The sequence below is a fragment of the Lichenostomus cassidix genome, chromosome 6 (assembly GCF_008360975.1).
Source record: "Lichenostomus cassidix isolate B80296 chromosome 6, HeHo_3.0, whole genome shotgun sequence".
In the NCBI taxonomy this organism is placed as follows: Eukaryota; Metazoa; Chordata; class Aves; order Passeriformes; family Meliphagidae; genus Lichenostomus; species Lichenostomus cassidix.
In genome coordinates this window covers 9,392,187-9,415,553 of record NC_139487.1, presented here as the reverse complement: position 1 = coordinate 9,415,553, position 23,367 = coordinate 9,392,187, and the positions used below count along the sequence as shown (strand labels likewise).

The following is a 23,367-nucleotide window of genomic DNA, read 5'->3' as shown; positions in this document are numbered from 1 at the left end:
GCCATACCCTCCTGTTCAGCGTGGCCAGTGGCATTTCCCACCCAAAACGCTTCGAGGCTCATTGCTTTTGATTTTATATTTTAGTGGATGATCTTTTAATTGAAGTGAGGCTTGCTTTCCGCCCTGTCGTTGTAATAACTTGTATTTATTTTTACTGCATGCAACTGCATCTCGGAGATGTTTCTGCCTCTCTTTTTGGTGGGTTTGCGTGTGTGACAGAGGGCTGGGGAGGATGCAGTAGTGAAGATGAAACAGCCAGTTGCAACTGATGGTACAGATAAAAAGAACTCTTGTTTTAGTGGAAACTGTCCTGGCTGACATCGTCTAGTCTGTTTGATACAGTGGTCTTGCTGTGTTACAAAATGGACCGGGATAAAATGTAACAGGTTGTTAAAATAAGCAAGGTAATGTTTGCAGTATTAGCCATTGACCTTAATTTGCTTGTTTTTTGCTGCATTGCTTGGCCTTGACTCTGTTGTGAAACACACATCACATACTGTTATAAATCTGGGAATTCTGACATCAAATTTGGTTGAGTAAAGGCATTTTCAGTATATCCAGGTCTCTGGATGAAAAGGGAGTTTTAATTACTAAGATTTTTTCCATTATTAGCCTCCAGGTAATGTATCTTTTGTATAGAAATGATGTACAGTTTATAATTTCTTTATGAAAAGTAATTTTATGCCACGTGGTGATTTTAGACTTTTTTAAGATTGTCGCAGTTTAAGAAGTACTTTATCTGTATTGCTCTACAAGAGAAATGCATGAGAGAACAGAGCCCATCACATAATTGTAGACATGCTGACTGGTGTGAGGATGTATTAAGAGGCTCTGAATTGGTGTAGATAAATACTAGGATACACGGTCAAAGAACTTTTTAAAACAATCTGGCTTGACTGTACAATTGGTTCTGTTAGTATTGTTTTACCATTAAGGTGTAAATACTGAAAAAAAATGAAATACTTGAGTCCATTAGTTTGCTTTTTGCTTTCTCTCCAAAAGCATAGTCTGTTCTCAGAGTGGATGTGCATGTCCTTTTCTGTCACAACAAGTGCTGGAGAGCGTTTTTTTGCCACAGGAAAGTACGGACCTGTTTTTTATTTATTATTTTTTAGCCCAGTTGAAAGTTTGCTGCTGTGTGTTGGTGCTGATGGGGTTTTGTGGAGAGAAGCAGCCCTGGGGACCGAGCTGTGCTCAGCCCAGGTGCTGCCCTGTGAGACATTAAATTGGCTGTAGCTTGCTCTCACCTTTGCTGTGCTAACCCTCACCGTGCTTTTGTGCCCAAGGACGCCTCATCTTCTAGATATGAACCAGATGTATGGGGTGATCCAGCATTTCTACGGATTCTTGGTGATCCCGTAGATATTGTATCCGGTTCAGTGGACCTGCCTACCCTGCGCTCGGAGGCTTTTTGTTATGCGTGCATCCTAATTGTTCTTTCTGCCGGCATTGTGCGCAGACTGAAGGGGCTGTGCACCAATGCAAATAGCCTTCCTAATACCTCCCGCATTTGCATTATAATGGCTGCATAAATATTGCAGCACATCTCAATTCACTCGCTGCTTTGACTGCTAGGCTTTAAAATAGGTTCTTTCTGTCGCACAGATCTTGCTCGTGGTTGGTATTGCTTTGGAGAGGGGTTCTGAAGTGCATCCTGATTAAATAGTGAAGCTTGTTTGTGATGAGGTGCAATTTTAACTTAGCCATGTTCTAGTCTCCCACTCCTTTCAGCCCACAGGTTGATACATGCACTTGGAGGCAAAAAAAATTCAAGCTTGAGCAGTTTTTCACCAACTATTTCTAAACTCACTATATTTGGGGCTGGAAAACATGTTTGCTTGAGATTTCGTTTTGCATTAATTCCAGAAATCCTATGGATGTCTGTGAGATTATTTTCTGCATAAGGAATGTGAAACATTGTGCCACCATTGTTTTGGTGCTGAAACATTTTTTGACTTACTGAAAGTGTCGATACAGGGATGTGACTGAAAGCAGACACTCTTTTTGGGAACTGGTGGCAGATTGCCATCACCTGTCTGTCAAAAGTTTGCTTTACAGAGTTGTTAAACAGAACAGTGATTAGTATCACGTACTTGACTCTTAGTGATTAATAGATGCATAGAGACTTTTTAATATCATCAGAGAATGCCAGCTTTTCTTGTGGCTGTAGACTTATTAATGTAATGTGTCAAATTTTGGGAAGGCTAGTACATGAAACTATTATTTATATTTTTTGGCTAAGCAGTTTTAATCCTAAGGTTCACTCTGTCTTACGTGGTTACTCAACCACCAGTATGAAAACTGCAGCAAGAAAGGTATGTTTAAATCAAATGTTAGGGGTTTTTTAATATATCTGATGTTAGTAGCTTTTTAATGATGTTAGTAGCATTCCACTTGTTTGCATGTATTAAAGTAGTATGAGTTATTCAGGTTAAGGATATGCAGAATGAGCTTGTTGTAAGAATTAAAATTGCCAAAACTGTTTTCTGAAACAGTAAGTGATAGTATTGCAAGAATCCTAAATTTACTTAGGACTTCTATATGATGATTGATGATTCACTTACATTTGAAGTATTCTGCATAGCACTGCAAACAACATATGTATTACTATAATACACTTCTTTTAACACTTACCCTGTCAAAAAATTGTGTCTGTTAGAAGTTTAGAATAATTATTTCTAGTGATGGGCATGAAAATGTAAGGTTAAGTAATGTTATGTAAAAGAATAAAAATAATCTTGAAACCCCAATACACTAAGCTGTAGTGTATCTATACTTCATGTACAGATGTATGTGGATTTTAATTATCTGTTAGATATTACAGATAATGTTGGTTTAGTACATCAAAAAATGGCAAAACTACTTTAGGATTTGCTATTGTATTTAGATCTATGTTTTCAGTGTCTCCATCCTATTAGGAATTAGTATTAAACCAGAAATTGAAAAGTTGTTTCACGACAGTTTGAATGGTCAGAACAATCCATAGGTCTGGCATGTTTGTGTTGACTGGGAATGAAAGTAAGTGTATTTATTACTTTTATGAAGAAATAACTGACTGGCAGCCAAAACAACCAGGGCCTGATATTTGTTTGTAGCCGAGATGCAGCAGTGCTTGTGGGGAGTCAGATTTCTCTCTTTTCCTTTTCCTTTCTCTTTCCTGTGTCCCAGCCATCTAAATCTGGACAAATAGGGGATTTTGCTTTCTCTTTGTTATGAGACTTCTGTCCTGTGACTGCCAGAAGTGGCAGTCCATGTGAACTGTCCAGTCTCCTATATAATAGGATTTCTGACTGTTGTAAATTTTTTTGATGCTGAAAGTTATAATCTGTTTTGTAATCCACAGCATTAATTGTGGTTATTGAGAATTGTCCTGGGAGGAAATTCTCATGTAGTGTCAAAATACTTAGAACGAAAAAATGCTCTTTTTTTACTATTTCTTAGCTGTTGCATATATTTTTTTTTTAAACAAAAGAAAGCTGTTCAGTGTGTCACAATTTAAAGCTTACATTGCACAGTAGTGAAGGTTGTAGTAAATCTGTAGATAATTACCTAAAGCTCTGTACAGTGCAACTGCAGGTGCTGAGTAAAGTGCATTGTGAGTGGAAAGGTTCAGACTCTTAGCTTCAGTCTTATTTTTTTGTTTGTGTTAGACCTAATCTAGCATAATTCTATCCTCATTAAAAAAAAACAAAACCAAAAACCTTGTAATCTCTCTCAGTGCTTCTCTCCCAACTCAACAACCCCCCCCATCAACCTGCAGCTGTCCAAGGCAAAGAAATAATCGAGTGATCGTTATTCTCTTCATTAGGTGAACAGTTGTATTTCTGAAATTGAGATGTTGTTAGAGTTTTTTGCTGTTATATTTGCCTTCCCCCTCCACTGCAGAAAAGCAGAACTGTGCATTTCTTTTAATTCCAAGGGCTAACTGCACAGACAGGAGTCTTTTGCAGATTGCTGCAAACAGCAGCTCCTGTTTGGAAGTGTGCAGTTACAGGGAGTCACTGTGTGTAGCAGAGAGAAAATGACTTCACTAGCAAACTATATGTCTCCTGGAGGCATCAGGTGGCTTAATATGTAAACAAAAGTCCACTGCAGTCAAAAATAGATATTTATAAAAAGAAATAGTGCAAAAAAGTGACCTCCTAAACAAGGAAGTGAAGGGCTAACAGAGAATCCATCTGTGTAGTCCTGCAAAATGCTGATCATAGCAGAATATTAAGGACTTAACATGAAAACCCATTTTGCTGTTGCTTCTGATGTAGCACTTAGAGTACATGACTTTCAAAAATGTTTCATGTAGAGAAATGATTGTACAATCAAAGGGTCTAAAGCCAAGAAAAATCCTATATAATATGCATAATTTAGAGCGATTTGCACAAATCTCTTATTGAAGGCATGTATGGGTTAAATGAAGCCTCAGCTCAAATGTTCTTGTTAATACATTAAATCTGTGACAATTACTTTTCTAATAGTTCTTAAAATCTAATGGCTATTTTTCAGTACTTACAAAACCAAAAATATTACTTATTAAAGAGAATTTTATAATACTGGCAGTTGCATAAGCTTTATTGAATTTAAAATTCTGGATTATTCCTTTCCATGAAAAGGGAAATTCATACTAGTAAACAGCACAAATTAAGATACCTGGGAACTTGGTTTTGTGCAGCAGATTTTGTTTTGCTAAGTCCCTCCAGCTCTTTTGAACTCTCTGACAGTGTGTGGATGATGACAGATTTCAGGTTATCATATTTGTTTTTCACGGTGGGCTACATATTTGCTTTTTGGAATATTGAAAAGATTGTTTGGCACCTTTCTTTATAGCATATTGTGTGTGGCAGGCCTAGCTAGGAGGCAACAAAAGTTTAAGTATTACATCTATGAGTTGTAATTCGGAATTTAAATACAACAGGCTGGATTTTTTCCCCCCCATTACTTCATCCATAAATTTATTTTCTGTGTTTTAGATCATCTTTAGGGACATTTTCACAACAGTAATTTCTCTTTTCCCTGTAAGAAGTCTTCAGATAAATGCAGGTAGTTATTTCTTGCATTTAGACTGTATCCTGTCATGTCTTTTAAAACTGTCTCTTTGCAGTGCAGCTCTTTGGAGAAGCCCTAAGTCACACCCAGATATCGAGGTTTCACTTACATGCTCTCACTGTAGTACCATGTTTTCTTCTTCTAAACCGAGATGCTGTTTATTGAACCAATTAGCTGCTGGATGCAAGCCAGAACTTTCTCCCGAAATCAGAATTAATGAATAAACAGATTCCACTGGAAGGATTCCTATTCTCACCGGGCAGTGACAGTGAACGTGTGACAAGGACATGCTTCGTGTCACCTCGCTGCCCACCTGTGTCTGGGTCTGCACTCAGCCCTGCCAGAATCCGTGGGGTAAACTTCTGAGCATGGATCACAACGTTCACATCACATATTTGATGGTATGTCTGTCTTGGGCTGGTTTTGAAACCATTCCAGCTCTTCTGTAGTCAGCAGATGGGATGCATACGCCTTCATTAACAAGCAGTTAACTCTGCTGGTAGGACTGAATTTCCATCACGCTCTGGGTCTCTGACTTGGCTCTTTCTGCATCCCAGCTCCCACTGTTCGTTCTGCTCTCTCTCAGAAGAAATCGACAGGAGCATTACATGCTCCTGCCCTCCTGTGGTAACGAAAACCCTAATGTTTTTCTCAAAATCAGGTTGTGTAAAAATAAAAGAGACAGAGAGGGAAACAAGGAACTAGTTTTTCTCTCCTGGAACAGCTGCTCGCATCTCAAGATGTGCGTTTGCCTTTGCTGAAGTGTTCTGCTTCAGAAGCCCTGAGAAAACCATAGTTATTTCTGAACTTGCTGTTGCAGCATCAAAAAGACCTTGTAGCCTTTTATAGTTTTGAATTAACTTTCTTGACTTTGTATGCGATGTGCACTTTTTCATTAGAGTAGAGAAGCTAAAGCACAGGAATTACAGGGAAGATTTTTCCCAGCAGCAGTGGCAGTGGGACAGCTCTGCCTTCCCTCCTGTGAGCCAGTGGGAGCTGAAACCCAGTCCCAGGATGTGGTATGGAGATGCCAAGCTCACCATGATTGAGGAACAGAGGTGGATCCCAACCCCAGACTCCTCATTTCTCCCAGACAAGTGCAGGGTGGAGCAGGGCAAATGGGGACAAAACCATGGCTGCAGATCTTTGTTGGCAGTGGTGCCACAGAGAGTAGTGTGTTACATCTTTGAACATGCAGGGTGGTAACAGGTAGTCATGGCCTGAAAGGATCCTGGAGTGGCTGTAGTCTGTGTATGTTATTTATATGTGACCTCTTATTTCTTTAATGATCCTCTGTATTAACAATACTATAAGAAGGCTCCTCTCATCTTAGCTTCAAAGCTCATGGTGTATATAAACCGTGGACATACTGCCTCAGTCTCTATAGGCAAATCTTTGTGTTATTCCCAACCTGTAGTCTTGGAATGAGAAATCTGTGTTTGTCACAGCTTTCACTCCTGTGATTTTCAGTGTCTACTGAAACTGGTTTGTTTTGTTTTTCTCACTTAAACCTGCTTTATGTTAGCAGGGAGACTTTCACAGTTTGCACGCTGTTGGTTCTTTGGGCCAGCTTGCTGTCTGTCTTTCAGAAGTATTTAATATAAACTGATCAGTTGTATACCATGGTAGTCTAAAAGTATGCTTGAGAGCTGCTTCTACTGATTTTCTCGTTGCTTTGTACTTTTACAATTTGATTTTTACTCCCTCTTCATCTTTGAAGCCAGATAATTAATAGTTGAAATACCTCCCAACAAAAAGAAACAGTGCAGAATAAATTCTGGTAATCTTGGCTGTAAATGTCTTATTTTGTGACACAGAAACAAGTTAATGCAAGGCAAAAGGGTGTACAGAGCATGAAAACTACTCATTGCTACTGCTTGTCTGTATTCCCTTATCCTGAGGTAACATGAGGTATCCTGCCTCCGTTCATCTTAATGCACACATTCAGGTATGTGTGCATGCCTGAACTTTTTACAAGTACCTGGTATGCTTCCATCATTGAATTACTCTGTTTGCAAGTCTTTAGGTATGACCTTTTCAAATAAAAGTGTGGGGAGAGAGCATGGAAAGTTTGTACGTTAAGTGCTACTTTCAAATTGCTATTTCTAAACAGAAATTAGTAATGATTTGAATTTTCTCATGCACTTTTTTGGTGATAGAGCAATGACTTTTATGCCATGTGAAGAGCAAAGGATGGTGAGGTACAAAAAGTTCTGTTTGGGTTGTGTGTGGCTATAAAAGCTCATGGACTGAATTTCACATTGTCTAAGTGCAGAGTGTAAAATTACACAATTGCAGAGATTCTTTAAATCCCTTCCAAGACTAACTTTTCTTTCCTCTCTAAGCAATCTCCAGTAGTGGAGGGTGAGATGGGCAACAGCCCTGGATATATCATAGTTATGAATTTTTTGTACATTCAGTGTTGGTTTATAACTGAAGGAGTAAGGAACTAATTAACAAGTTTTCATTTGTGGAGCTCCACTTTATTGGATCTTCTATAAGTGCTTCAGGTGTGTGTGTAGATATTCATGCACTACAAATGTGCTGCTCTTCAGTTACCAAAAGTAAATGAGCAGAACTTGATTAATAAAATGGAATTAATTATACTGGAAGTGTTCTTTTCACCAGTTTTTGACCACTTTTCAGGTAGCTGCTCCAAAACAGAGTTTTCATTGATGCATTATAGAGATGGTAACTCCAGAATCCCAGCATTTAGGATTCGTTTGAATTCTCATTTCCCTTGCTGCCAAAACTTACTTACCAGCTAGTGAGCACTGTAAGTTCTCTTATCATTCAGATGAGGGGGGACTGATTGTATGGCCCTTTCTGACCCTCTGATCATGGGCACTTTACATCCAAGGCTACTGTTGGGTTTTGATTGTTAGTATTACTATTAACATGCAGCTTTTAGCACTGCCTAGTGCTTGCAGCCAAATGTAAATAAAATATCCCAGCTTGAAAAGCCATGACAAATGAAAGCTTAAACATGTGATCACACAGCAGACTAATTACCCAGTGTGAGGAAGTGGTTCTTTTAGGTCAAGCTTTTCACTTGCCTTTAAGGGTCACTTTTCAGTATGAGGTGCTCTGATATGCTGACATAGTTGTAATTATGCTGTTACATATGCATACATACATATATATATATATATATATATATACACATATAAAGTTAGAGGGGAGAATTATTTTTCACTTTATGAAGTTTACCAAACTCACTTGTAGATCACTCTCAACTTTATTTTGGTACTTCTGGTGATAGCTAGTGGTGCTTGAATAAGTAATGTGGCTTTTATGCAAACCTAATATTTGAAACAATATCTAGAAATAATAAATAACAATTTGAGAGCTCCTGATGATAATACAGATGAGGAAGAAGTTTCAGCTGGAACAGATGGTATTTTTTCAGCCTAATTTGGATTTGCTGTGTTATCTTTCTTTTTTATTTAACGTTCAGTCTTTAATATCTCCTATTTGCATGTATATGCAGGCATGACTAATATGTTGGAGCATGCAGGGCAACATGGCTTGGAAGCAGTCCACAGGCCAGAACTGCCTTGCAGGGCAATTATTTGCTTCCTTTTTCTAAAGGGCAGGTGGAAGGGCTATTTGGGCAATAAATGCTTTGACACTGGATTTTTTCTTAGATAACACTTTGTAGCTCCATCTAGACGTAATGATAGCATGGCTAAGGGATGAAGGGCATAGATAATTTTTAGCAGATTCCTGCACTTATGGTGTGTTTATAAATATGAGAAGAAGTACACCCATAGAAGCATCCCTTGAGGAGATCACATTCTTCTGGAGAGAGATGAAGAGCTCCTAAATCAAAATAATAATTTAATGATAAATGCTAGAAGTAGGAATGAGATGGTGCTGTGTAAGATCATGCTGTAATGCAGCCCACAGTGATGAGTCTGAGTGTTGGCAGGGATCATCTGGCCAGGATTTAGTGGTAATGTTATTTGCTCTGTAAAATAAGCTAAAAGTTGGTTGTGAGAAAAATGAGCAGTGAAATAGTATCATCTGCACAGATCTGACATGAGGAATTTAGGAGTTAGAGGACAGCACACAGTGTGTCAAAACCAGAGGCTGTGGTTAGAACCCTTTTTTCTCAGTCATGTTTCTAACTGGTAGTCCTCACAAGCACAGATCAAATTTAGCCTTAGCAAGCAAGAATAATTTAAAATTAAAATTTCCTTCTTTGAATCATATCTGAATTTGTTCCCCATAGGATGCTGATCTAACATAAAGTGATTTTATGTGTATAATAATCTAAAAAAAAAGAAAATTCATGTTTATAGTATTAAGTATGTTTTAATACAAAGCCAGTGCTGACTATTGCAGTTACATTACTCTGTCTGTGTAAGAATTACAGAAGCTTTTGGTTTGGTAGGAGTTTGTGCAATACAGACAATGATATTCAGATTGCAATTTCTTGTCCACCTCCTGTTTGAAGAATTACTGTCAGAGAATGTAAGAAGGGGAGGAAGGAGGAATTGTGGGGGAGAGAAGCTGCCCCTGTTTGCACAACCTTATGTCCAGGAATCACAGGAGCTGGGGGCTGGCAGGGAGGGGGTTTCCTCAGACACGTGCTGATCCTGTAGCCCACACAGGAATAAAACACTGGGTGTAATCAGCCTGTTTCTTGCCTTGAAGCAAAGGGAGGGATGGAGGAGTACAGCTCTGGCATGTTGTGCCTTGCTGGGAGGTGGCACTGGCCATGCCCTGTCACATGCAGGGGTCACACCAGTTCAGGTCCTGCTCCACACATCCAACTCACCCACTTCTGTTGTCCTGCCTGTCTCTCTGCTGCTGCTCTTTGGTTATTCCTGTACATTGCCATACTTAGAATTCCTTGCAGACTGTACTCCTGTCTGGCTTCAGGTACAGGCTGGTGATTTTCATCTCTCTTTTACCTGTACTGGTGTTTGCTCTCTTTTTCTCATACGTTTGTTTTTCCTGGAAGTGTAATTCCTGTGATTTTTCTTCCTTCTGCACTACTTTGAGAATGGTTGAGTAAAAAAGGAACACATGGGTAGCAAGTATTGGTTAAAATTAGTTAATCAGTTTCTTTGTTAAACTAATTTTTATTTATTTGTTTTTAGAGGCTCAGGTACCTCTACAGTGTATAAGTGTCTTCTTTTTCAGAACTTCTGAACTTCTGTTCAGAAGCTCTGTTCTCACATCCTCAGATATTTTCCTTGCATCCTCATACTGTTCACACATAAATATAGCACCTTCATTTTGAACATATTGTTCTGGAGCATATTGTTGTACTAAAATTTGTTCAGTCCTTCAAGTCAATTTTTGAGGCTGTATACTTTCTCTGAGTGCTTTCTGCATATGTCTAATACTTCCTGGATTACACTTGGTTAGAAAACAGCTCACTCTTGTTTAATCTGAATTGGTTCAAACAGTGAAACTCACGTGAATGTCACTGGAGTTACCACAGGAATCACCTGTTCTCAGCTTGCACAGTTTAGTGCAATCCTCTGGTCCATTTAATCAGTGTGAACAGGCTCTGCAAGGCACAGATATCTGGAGATCAGCAGGTCTGCTGAGGCACTACTCACCAGCCTGAGCTGCTGTAAAGGTTATATTTTAAATGTTCACAAACAGACAGTTTGTTTTAAAATTTATAGATTTTTGTAACTGACTTCTGTTTTTTGTCTAAAAAAAGAAAGGCATTAAGGTGCAAAAATGTCATTCAGTATAAATAGGCATATAGTATGATTCTGATTTTAATTTTGTTAGGAAATTAAGTTCATATCATTTAATTTAGTTCTAAGTTAGGCTACTTTTTAATCAGTTTTTTCAGATTTCAATGATTTAATTTTTTGGAACGTTGTGAGGTAAAAGGTATTGCTGCAATATTTATAGAGTGTTGTTTTATTCAGATTGTGTCTAAATTTTTTCCATGGCATTTTTTAGGTTAACACTGCTGCTACTTTCTACTTTTGCAATACACAAGCCTTTCAAGTGTGCTAAAAGGCTATCGCTGAGTTGATTTTTGACAAGCAGAAATCGTGTTTTTCACTGTTTCTAGGAAAAATGTAATTGAAGACCTTTTGGATTTTTTTAGAAGAAAAGAAAAGGATGCCTCATCTGAACAGATTTTGAAGAATCTGCTTGGAAGGGATCATAGTGGTTTTCTTTTTACTTTTTTTTTCTTTTGAAAGAAAACATCTTGTTCCTGTGAAGAGACCCAATTTATCATGTATTTTCCAGAATTGTTAGTATATGTGAAATAATCTCTTAATCAGGCTCAAAGTCAATAGCAGAATGGTATTCAGTGCTGTGCCAGGCTGGGGCTTTGGTGTTCTGTGCATCAGGCTCCGTGACAGAGGGGGTGAGGATAAAGAGAATTCATGGTAGATCTGGCCATTTCATCATTCTTCACAGGAAGGTGAACAGAACTTTCTTTCTCATCCTTGTTTGTTTCACTTTTGTCTTCTATCCTGGGAAAGAAATCTCTGGGATCGTCTTGGGAATCTGTAAGAATGTGGATGAACTTGCAATAAATTCAAATGCTGTCATTTTTGGTTTTTTTGTAATGCAAATGCATTCAGTGTTGAATGGGGAAGAAAACATGTAAAAAGCGAAATAAAAAGAAGTTATGAAAATTAAGCTTACAATATAAAGCAATCAGAATTAGGTAGGTGTGAACGAGATGTCTTCCAGTGCTTTAGGTGACCATACTTGTCAGAGTGTGTATGAAACAGAGTTTTGCTGCCACAGAAACTCCTCGTAGTTTTCTCATTAGAATTTGAGTAGCCAGGAGTGAATATATGGTGAAATTCACTGTGGCACCAGGCATTTTAATAGATTTGAAGTCCCTAATCTAAATTAAAAATGCCATAGTTACAAGACTGGTGTTAAGATTACCTTCAACTTGAACAAAGCAAAGTGCTTTTACCAGCTGTTAGTCTTGCAAACTGCTGAACCAAGTAAATTATCTTACATTTTCCCTTTGTTCTATTCTTCTCTTCCCTCAAGGACTCTCTCTCCAACCCTAAAACAATCCAAAAAGTCCTAAGGGCTGGCTGGTAAATGACAACTTGAAGGAGTGAGGTCTAAGACAGATCAATGTGATGGAAGAAGCCTTTGCCACAGAGCACTGGCTGTACACAGCTGTTTACAGTGCTACCCGAATCACCTATAGAATGCATTTATTTCTTTAATAATACTTCAGTGCTTTATGTCACTGTGTTTAATTCTGTTATGCTCAATAGGGGGAAACAGTAGAAAGCTTTTAAAGAGGCTTGGGAGCAGTTTTGTTCTCCATCACCTCCTCAGGGTGTATAATGAGCAGACATTTCCATGGTGCCTTTAATTTGCAAAGTTCCCCAAGGTATTTCCGAGTCACTTTGGCTTCTCCAGCTGTGGTGGAGCATCGTTTCAAGCAGTGGTGCAGGAGCATGGAATCCACTGGAACGTGATAATCTGCTTAGCTATGTGCAGTAATGCAGCACAGGAGGGTGAGGACAGGGAGGGAATAATGCAAATTCCAGTTGAAACTGCAGGGAAAATCTGAGTGGGCAGAATGCAATTAACCTCAGAAATGCAGTGGCTGAAAATGAGACTCCAAGTGGAGTGGGCACACATAGTACAGGAAAAATACCATTTCTCTTTGACAGTTTCTAGTTCTTGCACCTGAATAACAGTACTTGGATAGCAGAAGTGGTCAGTCATGTCATGTTTAGGCAAATGATTGTTGGAAAAAAGAGATGAGAGTATTTTAACTTATATCTAGTAACTACAACTGGTAACACAGCAGTTTCTTTGTACTCATGTTCTATCTGTAAATTACCTTGGCCTGAATCTGTTTGCTCTTACCAGGTAAGATGCATTTATCTGAAAGAGTCAGATTACAAAACCAAACCAAACAAAAAAACTCACTGGAATAAACATTGGTTGAGCAGTAATGGGGGAAGATGTGTAGATATTTTTGACTTTTCATTCAGAAAATTCTACATTTGTTTTATTTTCCTGTAATATTTAAGTATATAATATAAACTTTTTGAAAAATACGCCATCATAAAGAAAACAACTCTAGCTGATCATTGTGCATTTTTCAAATAAATTTTATTTAATTTAGTTGTAATGAAGCAGAAATGTACACTTAGATTAGAGCAAATTTGATGCTGATTGTGGTTGTTACCTTTTCTCAGTGAAGAATGCTGATCTGTTTAAGATGCTAGTTATTTTCTAAGAACTGGTCAGATCCAAACAATGATTTTAAAGGTGAGGGGATGTGTAATTGGAAACTTGTGGGTATTTTTTGGACTTCGACAGACACTTCTATATCTTCCAAACTCACAATGTTAATTGGAAAGTAAATGTTACAGCATATTTTCTTTTCTGCATATAATTCATTAGTTGTGTTTAAACTAGGTGTTCAATAAAACAAATATGTCCAGGCTTTTGTCATGTTAGCTGAAGATCAAGAGCTGCAAACAATTTTAGCTAAAAAAAATTGAAAATTGAAGAGAGGCCAGATACTGTTTAGTACAGAGCTGCAATAATGTAGATACTGTGGCTTTGTCTGCTAGAACACAGAAGGTAAAGAGTCATCGCTCCTTTTCATGTTCAGAATTATTCAAAAACACATTTTAAATTGTTTTTTGGATAGGGTTTTTCTTTCCTTACATAGTGCTCCTCTGCAAAAGGATCCAGTGACTTACAGTCACTAGTTAGAGTCAGAAGGTTCAAGGGACTGAGAATCATCCAGCATGGAACTTTGTGAAATAGTCATAGTACAGAAAAGCACGTTGAAATAGGTGAGCAAACTTACTGCATCAAATTCAGAGACAAAGAAACAGAGAACTGCTACAATAGACAAGACTTTACTTTTTTGATAGATAATTCTGTGTTGCTGTTAGGGGCCAGGGTGGGATGCTACTCTAGATGGCTAAACAAATAATTGTTAAATTGCTATGTTGGGGTTTTGTGTATGCTTTGCCCCAAGTTCTGTAGGATCAATATAATTTAATTTGTTGGTAACATAGATAATTAGGTAATATGTTGCTGTATTGTTGCTTTGTGTGTTTACTTTCTCTCTTGCCCATCATTCATGTTCTGTCTCCTTTTTAGTAGGTTTTGTTTTGATAAGTTGTTTTTATGTTTTTAAGAGGAAATGATGAATGAACGAAAAATATTTGACGCTGGTGTGTAGTTTGTATCATCACCTTTGGTGGGACCAGTGCCATTTTCTGTTAAATTTGTAACAAAACTGTGTGTGGCAGGTTGCTTCCTTTGTTGAGGAGCTGTTGAGGGATCTGAATGATTGTGTCTGGGTGCTGTGTAGTAGTGATAGTGAAGGGCTTTTATATTGGAAATTAAGTTTTTGCTACAAGTGGGCGATCCTTATTCAAGGGAGGGTATTGGGTGGGTTGGGAGCACTTGATCTTGCAGAAGGTCGTATGCTACTATAGATACACAAGTTGTATGGTCACAAAAATGAGAACTGGGTTTTCCTAGACTAACACATCCATTTAGAATGGCCTTTTCTAAGAGACACCAGAACCTGGACTGAACCCGGGAAATTTGTTTCATCTAGCAAGTTAAGATTTTCAAATTTCATGTATTATGCAGGATTACACAGCTTGCTGATACAGCGAGTTACCATGGAAACAGAGACATGCAGCTCAAAAGGTGCCTGCTGGGGGGCCACACATGCAGAAAGTACCTTTTTACATATTAAAATCAGCTGCTGCATGGAGTTAGCGGAATTCTTTGTACTTGCTCTTGGAGTCTATTTCTACAAAAACATAATGATATTTTATAACTTGGCCAAAAAACTAGTGGGTTTTTTTTTTTCCTGCAAAGGAGAAAAAGAGTACTTCATAAAAATAATACTGGAGTGCACAGAATGAATCACTGTATGTATATTTTTGTACTTGCTAGGTGAGTTCAAAGGCAGGGCACAAAAGATTATTTCTACCTCCTAGGATCATAAGGCGTGGGTGACTTTCTGTCTGCAAGCGTGGAGCCTTTTTGTCCTGATAGCTCTGGACTTTGGTAGGTGGCCTGGCACTTAGTGCAGTGAAGTACTTCCAGAGAGCAGCAAAGCTGGTGACCTCATGAGAAGATGGATTCCAAAGCTTCCAACCCAGCAATGATGTCCATGTGCCTGCTGTTTGCTGTGGGAGGGCATGGTTGTGTCAGGAGCTGGGATGGGATGTCCTGGGAGATCTGCCTGGTTCTGCAAACACCCAGTGATCAACCTCCAAAACCTCCAGAAACTAATTTGCTTATTTGTAGTAACTTCAGGTGTAATTGCACATAGGTTTGTAATTAGGTGCCTGTAGTCACAGGTGTGTTTGCAGATTTAAGACACCACAAGTGAAGCATAAGGAAGCCCTCAGAGATGGTCTAAATGGAGTTGTTGCCTCCTTGGACTGACATTTGTTCAGTTATTCCCTCTAAGCTCCGGTTTTGCTCGAATGCGAGGATGGGTTATGCTCGGCTGCTGGCCAGCCGTGCGAGCAGCAGGCAGGCAGTGGATGGTCTTGGCTGCAGTCCTGTGGCTGATGAAGATGTTCCAAAGGGTTTGTTGGGCTGTCAGGGTCCAGGCCTCCTCCCTTAGCCAGCTCTGCAGGCTCAGGCTGTGCCTGCCGTGAGCAAGCCGCTCCTCAGTGTGACAGGGATTAGGGTGGAAGCTGGGCCACATCCCAGGGTGTTGAAATCAGCCTAAATTGGTAGTCTGTGAAACTACCATCTGCTGGCCATCCACTTGCAGGACTGAGATGAATTTAATGGTCAGCCTTCTCTATTGAGCAAGCCAGCCATGGTAGCTGGCACAACAAACCATTACAGCATTGCCCTGCTGCCACTGAGCACCCTGTACTCTGGAATAACAGGTTCCTTCCCAAAGAAGAGAAGCTGTCTAGCTGGCATATTTCAGGAGCACTGCTTTTGTTGAGATAGATGAGGCGGTTTTTGATCTCTGGTGGAGTGATGGCTGGTTGTTCCCCTGCTGTCTCCATACCTCTGAATGAGGTTTTGTGTTTTGGGGAGCTGTGCAACCACCAGGGACTGATTCAGCAGTTTGCTCCCAGCTGCTCTGTGGTGGCTGCAGTGGCAGAAGCTGAAATGCACTTATGCAGACAAAACTCTGTAGGTCAGATGTTTGAAGCTAGCAAATTGTAGGAGAGAATGTGCTTTGTTTGCAAGTGACTCGTTGGCTTAAGCTATTTGGGTTTCCAAGTGAAAGTAGTGACTATGGTGGTTGGGTTGTTTTTTTTTTTCTTTTGCATATGTGGTATTGAGAATGGAAATTCATTGTAACCACTTGGGCTAAGCTTTAAATTTCATCCATTGCTTATTGATGTGTTCATGTTTGTGGTGTAGTGGAATATGAAGTGTTTTTGATGTATCCCATGCTGCTCTAATTAAAAGGTAAATACTTTTAACGAGGTAGTTGTTTTTTTTTTAGTGTGTGTTTGTTTGTGAAGAGGTGTTGCTGCAATTTCCAGATAGTGTTTGAACTCTGCCTTGTTGTTAAGAGCCACTTAGGGCTGACTAATCAGAAATACCTAGATCAGAATTGTAACCTCAAAACATTTTATTTTTTATTACGTAGTAGAATAGTTGTCTGCTTACTCCAGAGGGTCAAGTATGAGCTGATTCCTTATTTCTTTGACATGTTTAATATTCAGAATGATCCTCTGCTGTTATTTAGGTTGAAAAGCCCTAACTGTGGTGTGGGTTAAGTTCAGTACCAACACAGAATGAAGAGAAAAATCATTCCTACTCTATCATACAAAGTTATACATGTAGTAAAAAGATTTCTTTTCAAATGTAGGCCTGTATGTCTCCTGCTACATTGCTGAAGAAGTAAAATTCTGTTTCAATTGAGTTTAATGTGTTACACTTTAGTGAAAATGATGCCTTAGATATTATTATATGCTTAGAATATTAGCAGTGTTTATGGTTTGAAGTGCCTGGTTTGGCTACTCAAACACAGAAGGGGAACAAGTAAGGGTTTAGGTGGAGTTGTAAAGTGACCATTTTGTAAAATGACGTGCCACGATGATTTTTCCTTTGGCAGAGAAGACCACTGTAGGTTAGCCTCATCACTTGAGAGGGAAGTGTTTCAGCTGTGGGAGACTATTTTATTTCATTTAATGATTTCTTCTTCAAGCAGTGTCTGTGAACTCACAGGAAACTTACATATACTTGCAAGTCACAAGACACTTGAGCGCATCCTCTGGGAAGTGAGGGATTGCTGAGAGTAATTCATGCAGGGAGCAGCCTCTTCTGGGGGGTCCCACTGCTTTGCAGTCATGGGTAGGAGACAGTTAAGTCTTTTACAGCCTTATTTGAATAGCAGTTGGCTGAAATCCTTTATCTCAAGCCTCGTATTAGATAGTGACCAGGAAACATCAGTATTTGTATTGCCAAATTGCAGTGATTAGTTTAGTGTTACGAGAATTGCAGAATGTTCTTACGTTACCACACTTTTAATAAAACATTTATTGCATAAATGTTTTGGGTTGTATTGCTTAGAAAAACTGAAATCTCTTTTCAATTACTGGCACGTATTTAAAAAAAGAAAAATCATTAAAACATACAAGATCTAGTTGTTACTTTTTTTCAGGCAGTAAGGAAGGTGACACAGTTTAGGCTGAAGTTGCTTCTGTTTCTGAAGTTTTGTCAGTTATAGTTGACAGAAAAAACTAAATACATCTGGTTTATGTTCACCAGACATCAAGAGGAATGAATCAAAACTCTGAAGTTGGTTATTTATAGCTATTTACAAATATTTTACTTAAAAAAAAAAATTCAGAACAGGAGAGAGATTATTTTCCTTAACTTCTCCAGAAGTTTTATTTTCCCCTCACATACTGTGCCAAGCAAGAGTCTTATTAAATTTTCCAAGTTCTCCAGGACATAATAGTTAAATGTTTTTGTGTCAATTAATATTGACAGGAAGTCAGTTTGAACAGCATTGGAAAATGGAAGTAGTTGGCAGAGCTAGCTAATTTCACTGAATTTCCTTTTACTAAAAATATCTCTAAAAGAAGCTCTCCTTTTGAGATACAATGAATGTTTGTTTGACTGTAGTTTAGCATTGATGGTGAGTCTTGTCCTTTAACCAAAAGGGCTTGAAAATATGAATAACCTTTTGAAACATATTTAGCTTCCTCTGAAGTATATGTAATTATACTCATGCCCACCAAAAGTTTACACACATTTGACTTGATGTATGTAAGTAACACGATCAGCTTGAACGATCTGCAGTAGGGATCATGTAGAGCAACTTAGGTGAAGTTGAGCACTGAATTTGTTTTTAGGTACAATTAAAGTTATTGCTATTGAAGACAGTGAAATGCACACAGATTACTTGGAGCACTTGCACTGCCGAGCTGCTTTCAGCAGTGCTAATCTCCAGCAGTCTTTCCTTTCCGAGGCTCTTTCAAAACCTCCTCCAGCTGCTGTGCATGCAAGAAATGAAACAAATCTCTTGTTGGGTCCTAAATTTGATTAAATTGAAAGCTCAAGAGAGCAGCAGCCCTTCGAATATTTCACACTTCAGGGACTGGATGAGGAGCAAGAGCTGCTCTGGCACTGCTGCATGTCTGTTTTCTGTGTATGATTGGAATTCAGAAACTGTGTTAGCCCTTGATTCTTTGTGTCACCGATCGTAATGAAAACATGTTGTCAAGCGTTTCAGGCTCCCACCCTTTAGTCAGCTGTGTTTTTGCATTGGGAGTCATTACATTTCCTATTACTGGAGTTTTACAAGCGTGTAGATTATACATTGCTGAGAAGGAGTTTTAAATATAATCTAGTGAGGTTAGTAATTTTGAGGATAGGTCAAGTTAATGGATGGTGTAAAAGCTGTGTGGAAATCTTAAGACTGCAGTAAAGAACTGGCTTGTGCTGCTTTAGAAAACTCAACAGTGCAGAAAATTTCCAAGGTAAAAACTGTTTTTGCTTGCTGCTGCTCGCATTGGTCCATTACAACAGAGTTGTCCAGAACCCAGGAACTGGAGGCAATGTTGGGCTTTTTTTTGTGTGGGTTTTTTTTTTCTTTCTTTCTTTTTTCCTTTTTTCTCTCTTTTTGTTTGTTTAGGGGATTTTTTGTTTTTTGATGTTATGGTGTTTGTACCACACGCTTTGTGATGCTATAGCAGTAATGAATCAGGGTGGTGGATTGGAAGGCACCTGCTGAGGCAGGTTCTCTTTTGAGTGTTGTTACTAAACAGCTTGATTTGCAGCTAAGGTAAAGTGCCTTGTCCTGATCATCTTTAAATAGATTTTCTTTAAAAAAAAAATGAATGAATGTATATATGGAGCAAAGTACACCCTTTGTGTTCTCCGTGTACATGTTAATATTTGAAGGCAAGCTTATGTAACATGACCACAATTAAAAATGGTTAATTGAGCTTTGCTAAAAAATGTTTTTATTTATAGTACTTGCTGATGGCTCAAGTATGCAAAATATTACTTAATTGATTTTGATTACAAGCTTTATGAACTTGTGCAGAAGTTGGAATGCCAGGACAGCAGCCCAGCTCCTGTGGAGGTTTTAAGAGTATTTAAATGTAGCTCAGGTGGCTGGGAAAACAAGGGACCTTTCTTCAGCAGTGGATGCTGCATATCAAAGCTAAAAGGTGGACTAATATGGAGACATGAAATTATTGTTGTCATTGCTTGTTCACTTTTCTTCCACAAAGATACATTCAAAAACCTCTCTAGAGTATTCAGAATCATGAAGTTCTTGGGCATGTTATGTGTTCTGAATTGAAACATGAAGAAAAGCTATTTTCCATGATGCATGATGGTTTTGTAAACATGTAAATTGGGCTTTATAGGTTTCAGACATCTGTTCACTTATTAGGCTGCATTGTAGTCATTGAGGGGGAAAATTCAAGATACGGTAAAAGATATATTGTGTCCTACTCCCAAGAGAAATTTAGTTCATAATTCTGTATATCCTGAAGCATAATATATTATTTCTCCTGGGCTTTCAGCTGACTTTTTGATAGGTTTATTTTAAAAATCCTTGTGCTTGGTTCTCCAAAGCACGTGAAGCTGGTGAGAACATTCTGCTCCACGTTAAAAGCAGAGACCTGTATCTCAGAGCTGGTCAGAAGAAAGATCTCAAGGCAAAGTGTTTGTGTTACCATAACATATTAGATTTCACTGTAGATCGAACTGAGATTCTTTTGTGCTGAAAGAATAAGCCTGTGCAGGTTTGTTTGTAGAGGCAGGCATTTAAAATTATAGCAGATATTTACTGGCTGATTAAACATTGAAGGAAGAGAGAATAGTCATGTTGATGACCAGAGGGTTACGCTAAGAACTAGGTAAGACGTAAGATGGTGACTCAAATGTAGTACTGAAGGCAGTATTTTGTTTAAGAATTGTAATTTTCCTTCCCTCATGTATACTAATTAGTACAGTTTTTGTACCACGGTGAGTCTTGTGAGCAATACGTGTAGTATTTTTGGTTTAGCCTTGGGTTTTTCACTGACATTTGAACAGAAGGACAAATCATTAACCCGAGTTAGTGAGCACAGGCTTGATGTAGAAACACTCAATATTTAACTGGAAGTTTTATATTTACATTAACTTTGGCTTCTCTTCTCTCTGTGTTCCAGAAATACTAATACGGAGCATTTGACCTGATCTCTACAGCTGAATCTCCTGATTGTAGGATTAGGAAAGAGTGCCTTCAGAACCAATATGTAGCAAATGGGTGTCACACCTCTGAAGCTCCTCCCTGGGTTCAGCACTTGTGTGTTTTAAGGATCCTTGTTGCCTCAGCATTGAATTGTTCTTGTGGACTTCAGAAACGGATTTCATGCGGTGCTTGCTGAACGTTGAGTCACCATGAGCAGTAATCTAGGAAAAGAAAAGGACTGTAAAGAGAAGGATCCAAAAGTCCAGTCGTCGAAAGAAAGGGAGAAGGAGGCTAAGGCCTCTGGAGGATTTGGGAAAGAGAGCAAAGAAAAGGAGCCTAAGACCAAAGGGAAAGATGCCAAAGATGGAAAGAAGGACTCCAGTAGCACGCAGCCTGGGGTAGCTTTTTCAGTGGACAATACAATAAAAAGACCTAATCCTGCCACAGGTACTCGCAAAAAATCCAGCAATGCTGAAGTGATCAAAGAGCTAAATAAATGCCGGGAAGAGAATTCTATGCGCTTGGACTTGTCCAAGAGGTCTATACACTTGCTTCCATCAGCTATCAAAGAGCTAACGCAGTTAACAGAACTTTATTTATACAGTAACAAACTGCAGTGCCTACCGGCAGAGGTGGGCTGTCTTGTGAACCTGGTGACGCTGGCTCTGAGTGAAAACTCACTCACCAGTTTGCCTGACTCTCTTGATAACTTGAAGAAACTGCGCATGCTTGACCTGCGGCATAACAAACTGCGAGAAATCCCCTCGGTGGTGTACAGGCTAAGCTCCCTCGCCACTCTGTACCTGCGCTTTAATCGTATAACTACTGTGGAAAAGGATATCAAAAACTTGTCAAAACTCACCATGCTTAGCATACGAGAGAACAAAATCAAGCAACTACCTGCTGAAATTGGTAAGTGATTGTACTGACTGGAAGTGTGATGCTGTTTTCACGTTCACTTTGCAGTTAATTATGCATAAACTGTCACTTTTCCAACTGCACTTCATTTAAAACTACATGAAGTTATGCTCTTGTTCATATTGTTCCACTGTTAGCTTGAGAATAGTCAATACTTTGTGTATATATCTTTTTTAAACAACAAAAGCCCTTTTTCTTCATCTGTCATCGTAAAATCAGATGTATCTTGTTTTCATCTTTGCTTTGTGCTTTCACATATTGTGTCTTGAAAGCCCAGATGGTTAAAAAAAGAAAAAAAGAGATACAGGGGCATTTTTTATTTTAAGTTTTTTTAATAAATCATTTATGAACTGTTGCAAGTTATAAACACATTATGGGCATGTTACAGAGGGGTGTGACCACAGTAATACAAGGTAGCTACATGCTATTACCATGAGCAAGCTGTTGGGTGCTGTAACAGTTAATAATCTAGGTTAATGATTTGTGCAAGTCTCTGCTTTTTATAAGTCATTAATCTATTAATACATGGACTCTGAAGTGACCAAATGTTGTATGCATGGCTGATGATTCTTATGACTTTGTAATGAACAGTATTTGTTTTTCCAAACATTGTTACAAAAGTTTGAAAGGTGGTGAAATAGTATGAAAGTGCCTATTAATTTAAATGGGTTATTATAAAAATTGTGCTGGACTAGCTGTATATCAAGAACTTCTGAGTTGTTCCCTATATGTTCTGCTTAATGGAAAACATCACTTTATAACACTGTTCTCAAGCAATGTTTGAACACCGTGTGCCCCATGAGAGTGAGATTGTTTTATCAGTAGGGTTTTTTTCTGTATATCACCAGCTTTTAAAATGCAAGCTTAGTTCAGCCCTTTTAGTGAGAGGTGGAACATAAATAAGAAATGACTTTGACTTTCTTCAAATGTGAAAAAAACCTTGTGAAATCCCTTGTAACACTGTGAGTAATAATCCCCATACTTTGTTTCCAAAAGCTGCTGTGGGACTTTTTCCTGTTGTCCAAGCCAGTGTGTAAGTGTGTTGTTAGTCAAGTGGCCCCTATGGTCACAAATTTTGCAAAACTTGGTAAATGCTCTTGTTTGTAAACCTGACAAATCTTTGTCAAGCCAGCAGTGTTTGCTCTTTATCTTGCATGTTGATATGAAAGATACATAAGATAACACGTTCTTGATGGCAGGAACTCCTGGACATGCCTGAAACTGCTAATCCAGTTTCCAGCAAGGTCCAGAGGGCTTTGTCCATGGTAACAGGAGTGAAGAAACGCAGTGGTGCTGCCAGCTGTTGGTCTGAGTCTTTGGCTCCCTGTGGCAGCTGGGGATTGATTCTGCTGGAGCCACTGGAACAGTTTTTGCTAGGCAGAAATGAAATGGTTAATGTGGTATGTTTTCTGATCCATGTGTTTTTTTGAGTTGTCATGAGCATCTCAGCAATCCTTTGAATTTCCCCTGGGATGACGAAGGAATTGCAATTTTCACCTATTTTGACACTTTAGTTTAAGTTCAACAGCCTTGCTGAATTTTTTTACTGGTCAACAAATCGAACTGGAAACCATGGGGCTGATGTTTACAGAAAGCCCAGCAAACTGCGTGTTTCTACATTCATTGAAGATATTGTGGCCAATTTAGCTGGTTGAGCTGTTTAACAATTGTCAGTACTTTTACCAGGTTCTGTTTGTGGCTCAGTTATTAGGTGTAATCTAGCAAAGAGCCATCCTCTGAAGTTCAGCTGGGGATAGTGCTGCATAAATTTA

At 38.7% G+C, this 23,367-nt stretch overlaps 1 protein-coding gene across 4 annotated transcripts in view; it reads left to right on the top strand.

Moving 5' to 3' along the window:
• Positions 1 to 23,367, top strand: part of SHOC2 (SHOC2 leucine rich repeat scaffold protein) — a 62,828-nt gene that overhangs the window by 2,924 nt on the left and 36,537 nt on the right. For all 4 annotated transcript variants that reach the window (XM_085064864.1, XM_085064865.1, XM_085064867.1 and 1 more), the window contains one exon: positions 20,655 to 21,589. In XM_085064864.1, the coding sequence (XP_084920990.1) occupies positions 20,887 to 21,589 (703 nt within the window). In that variant the 5' untranslated portion in view covers positions 20,655 to 20,886. The remainder of the gene's footprint in view (positions 1 to 20,654; positions 21,590 to 23,367) is intronic.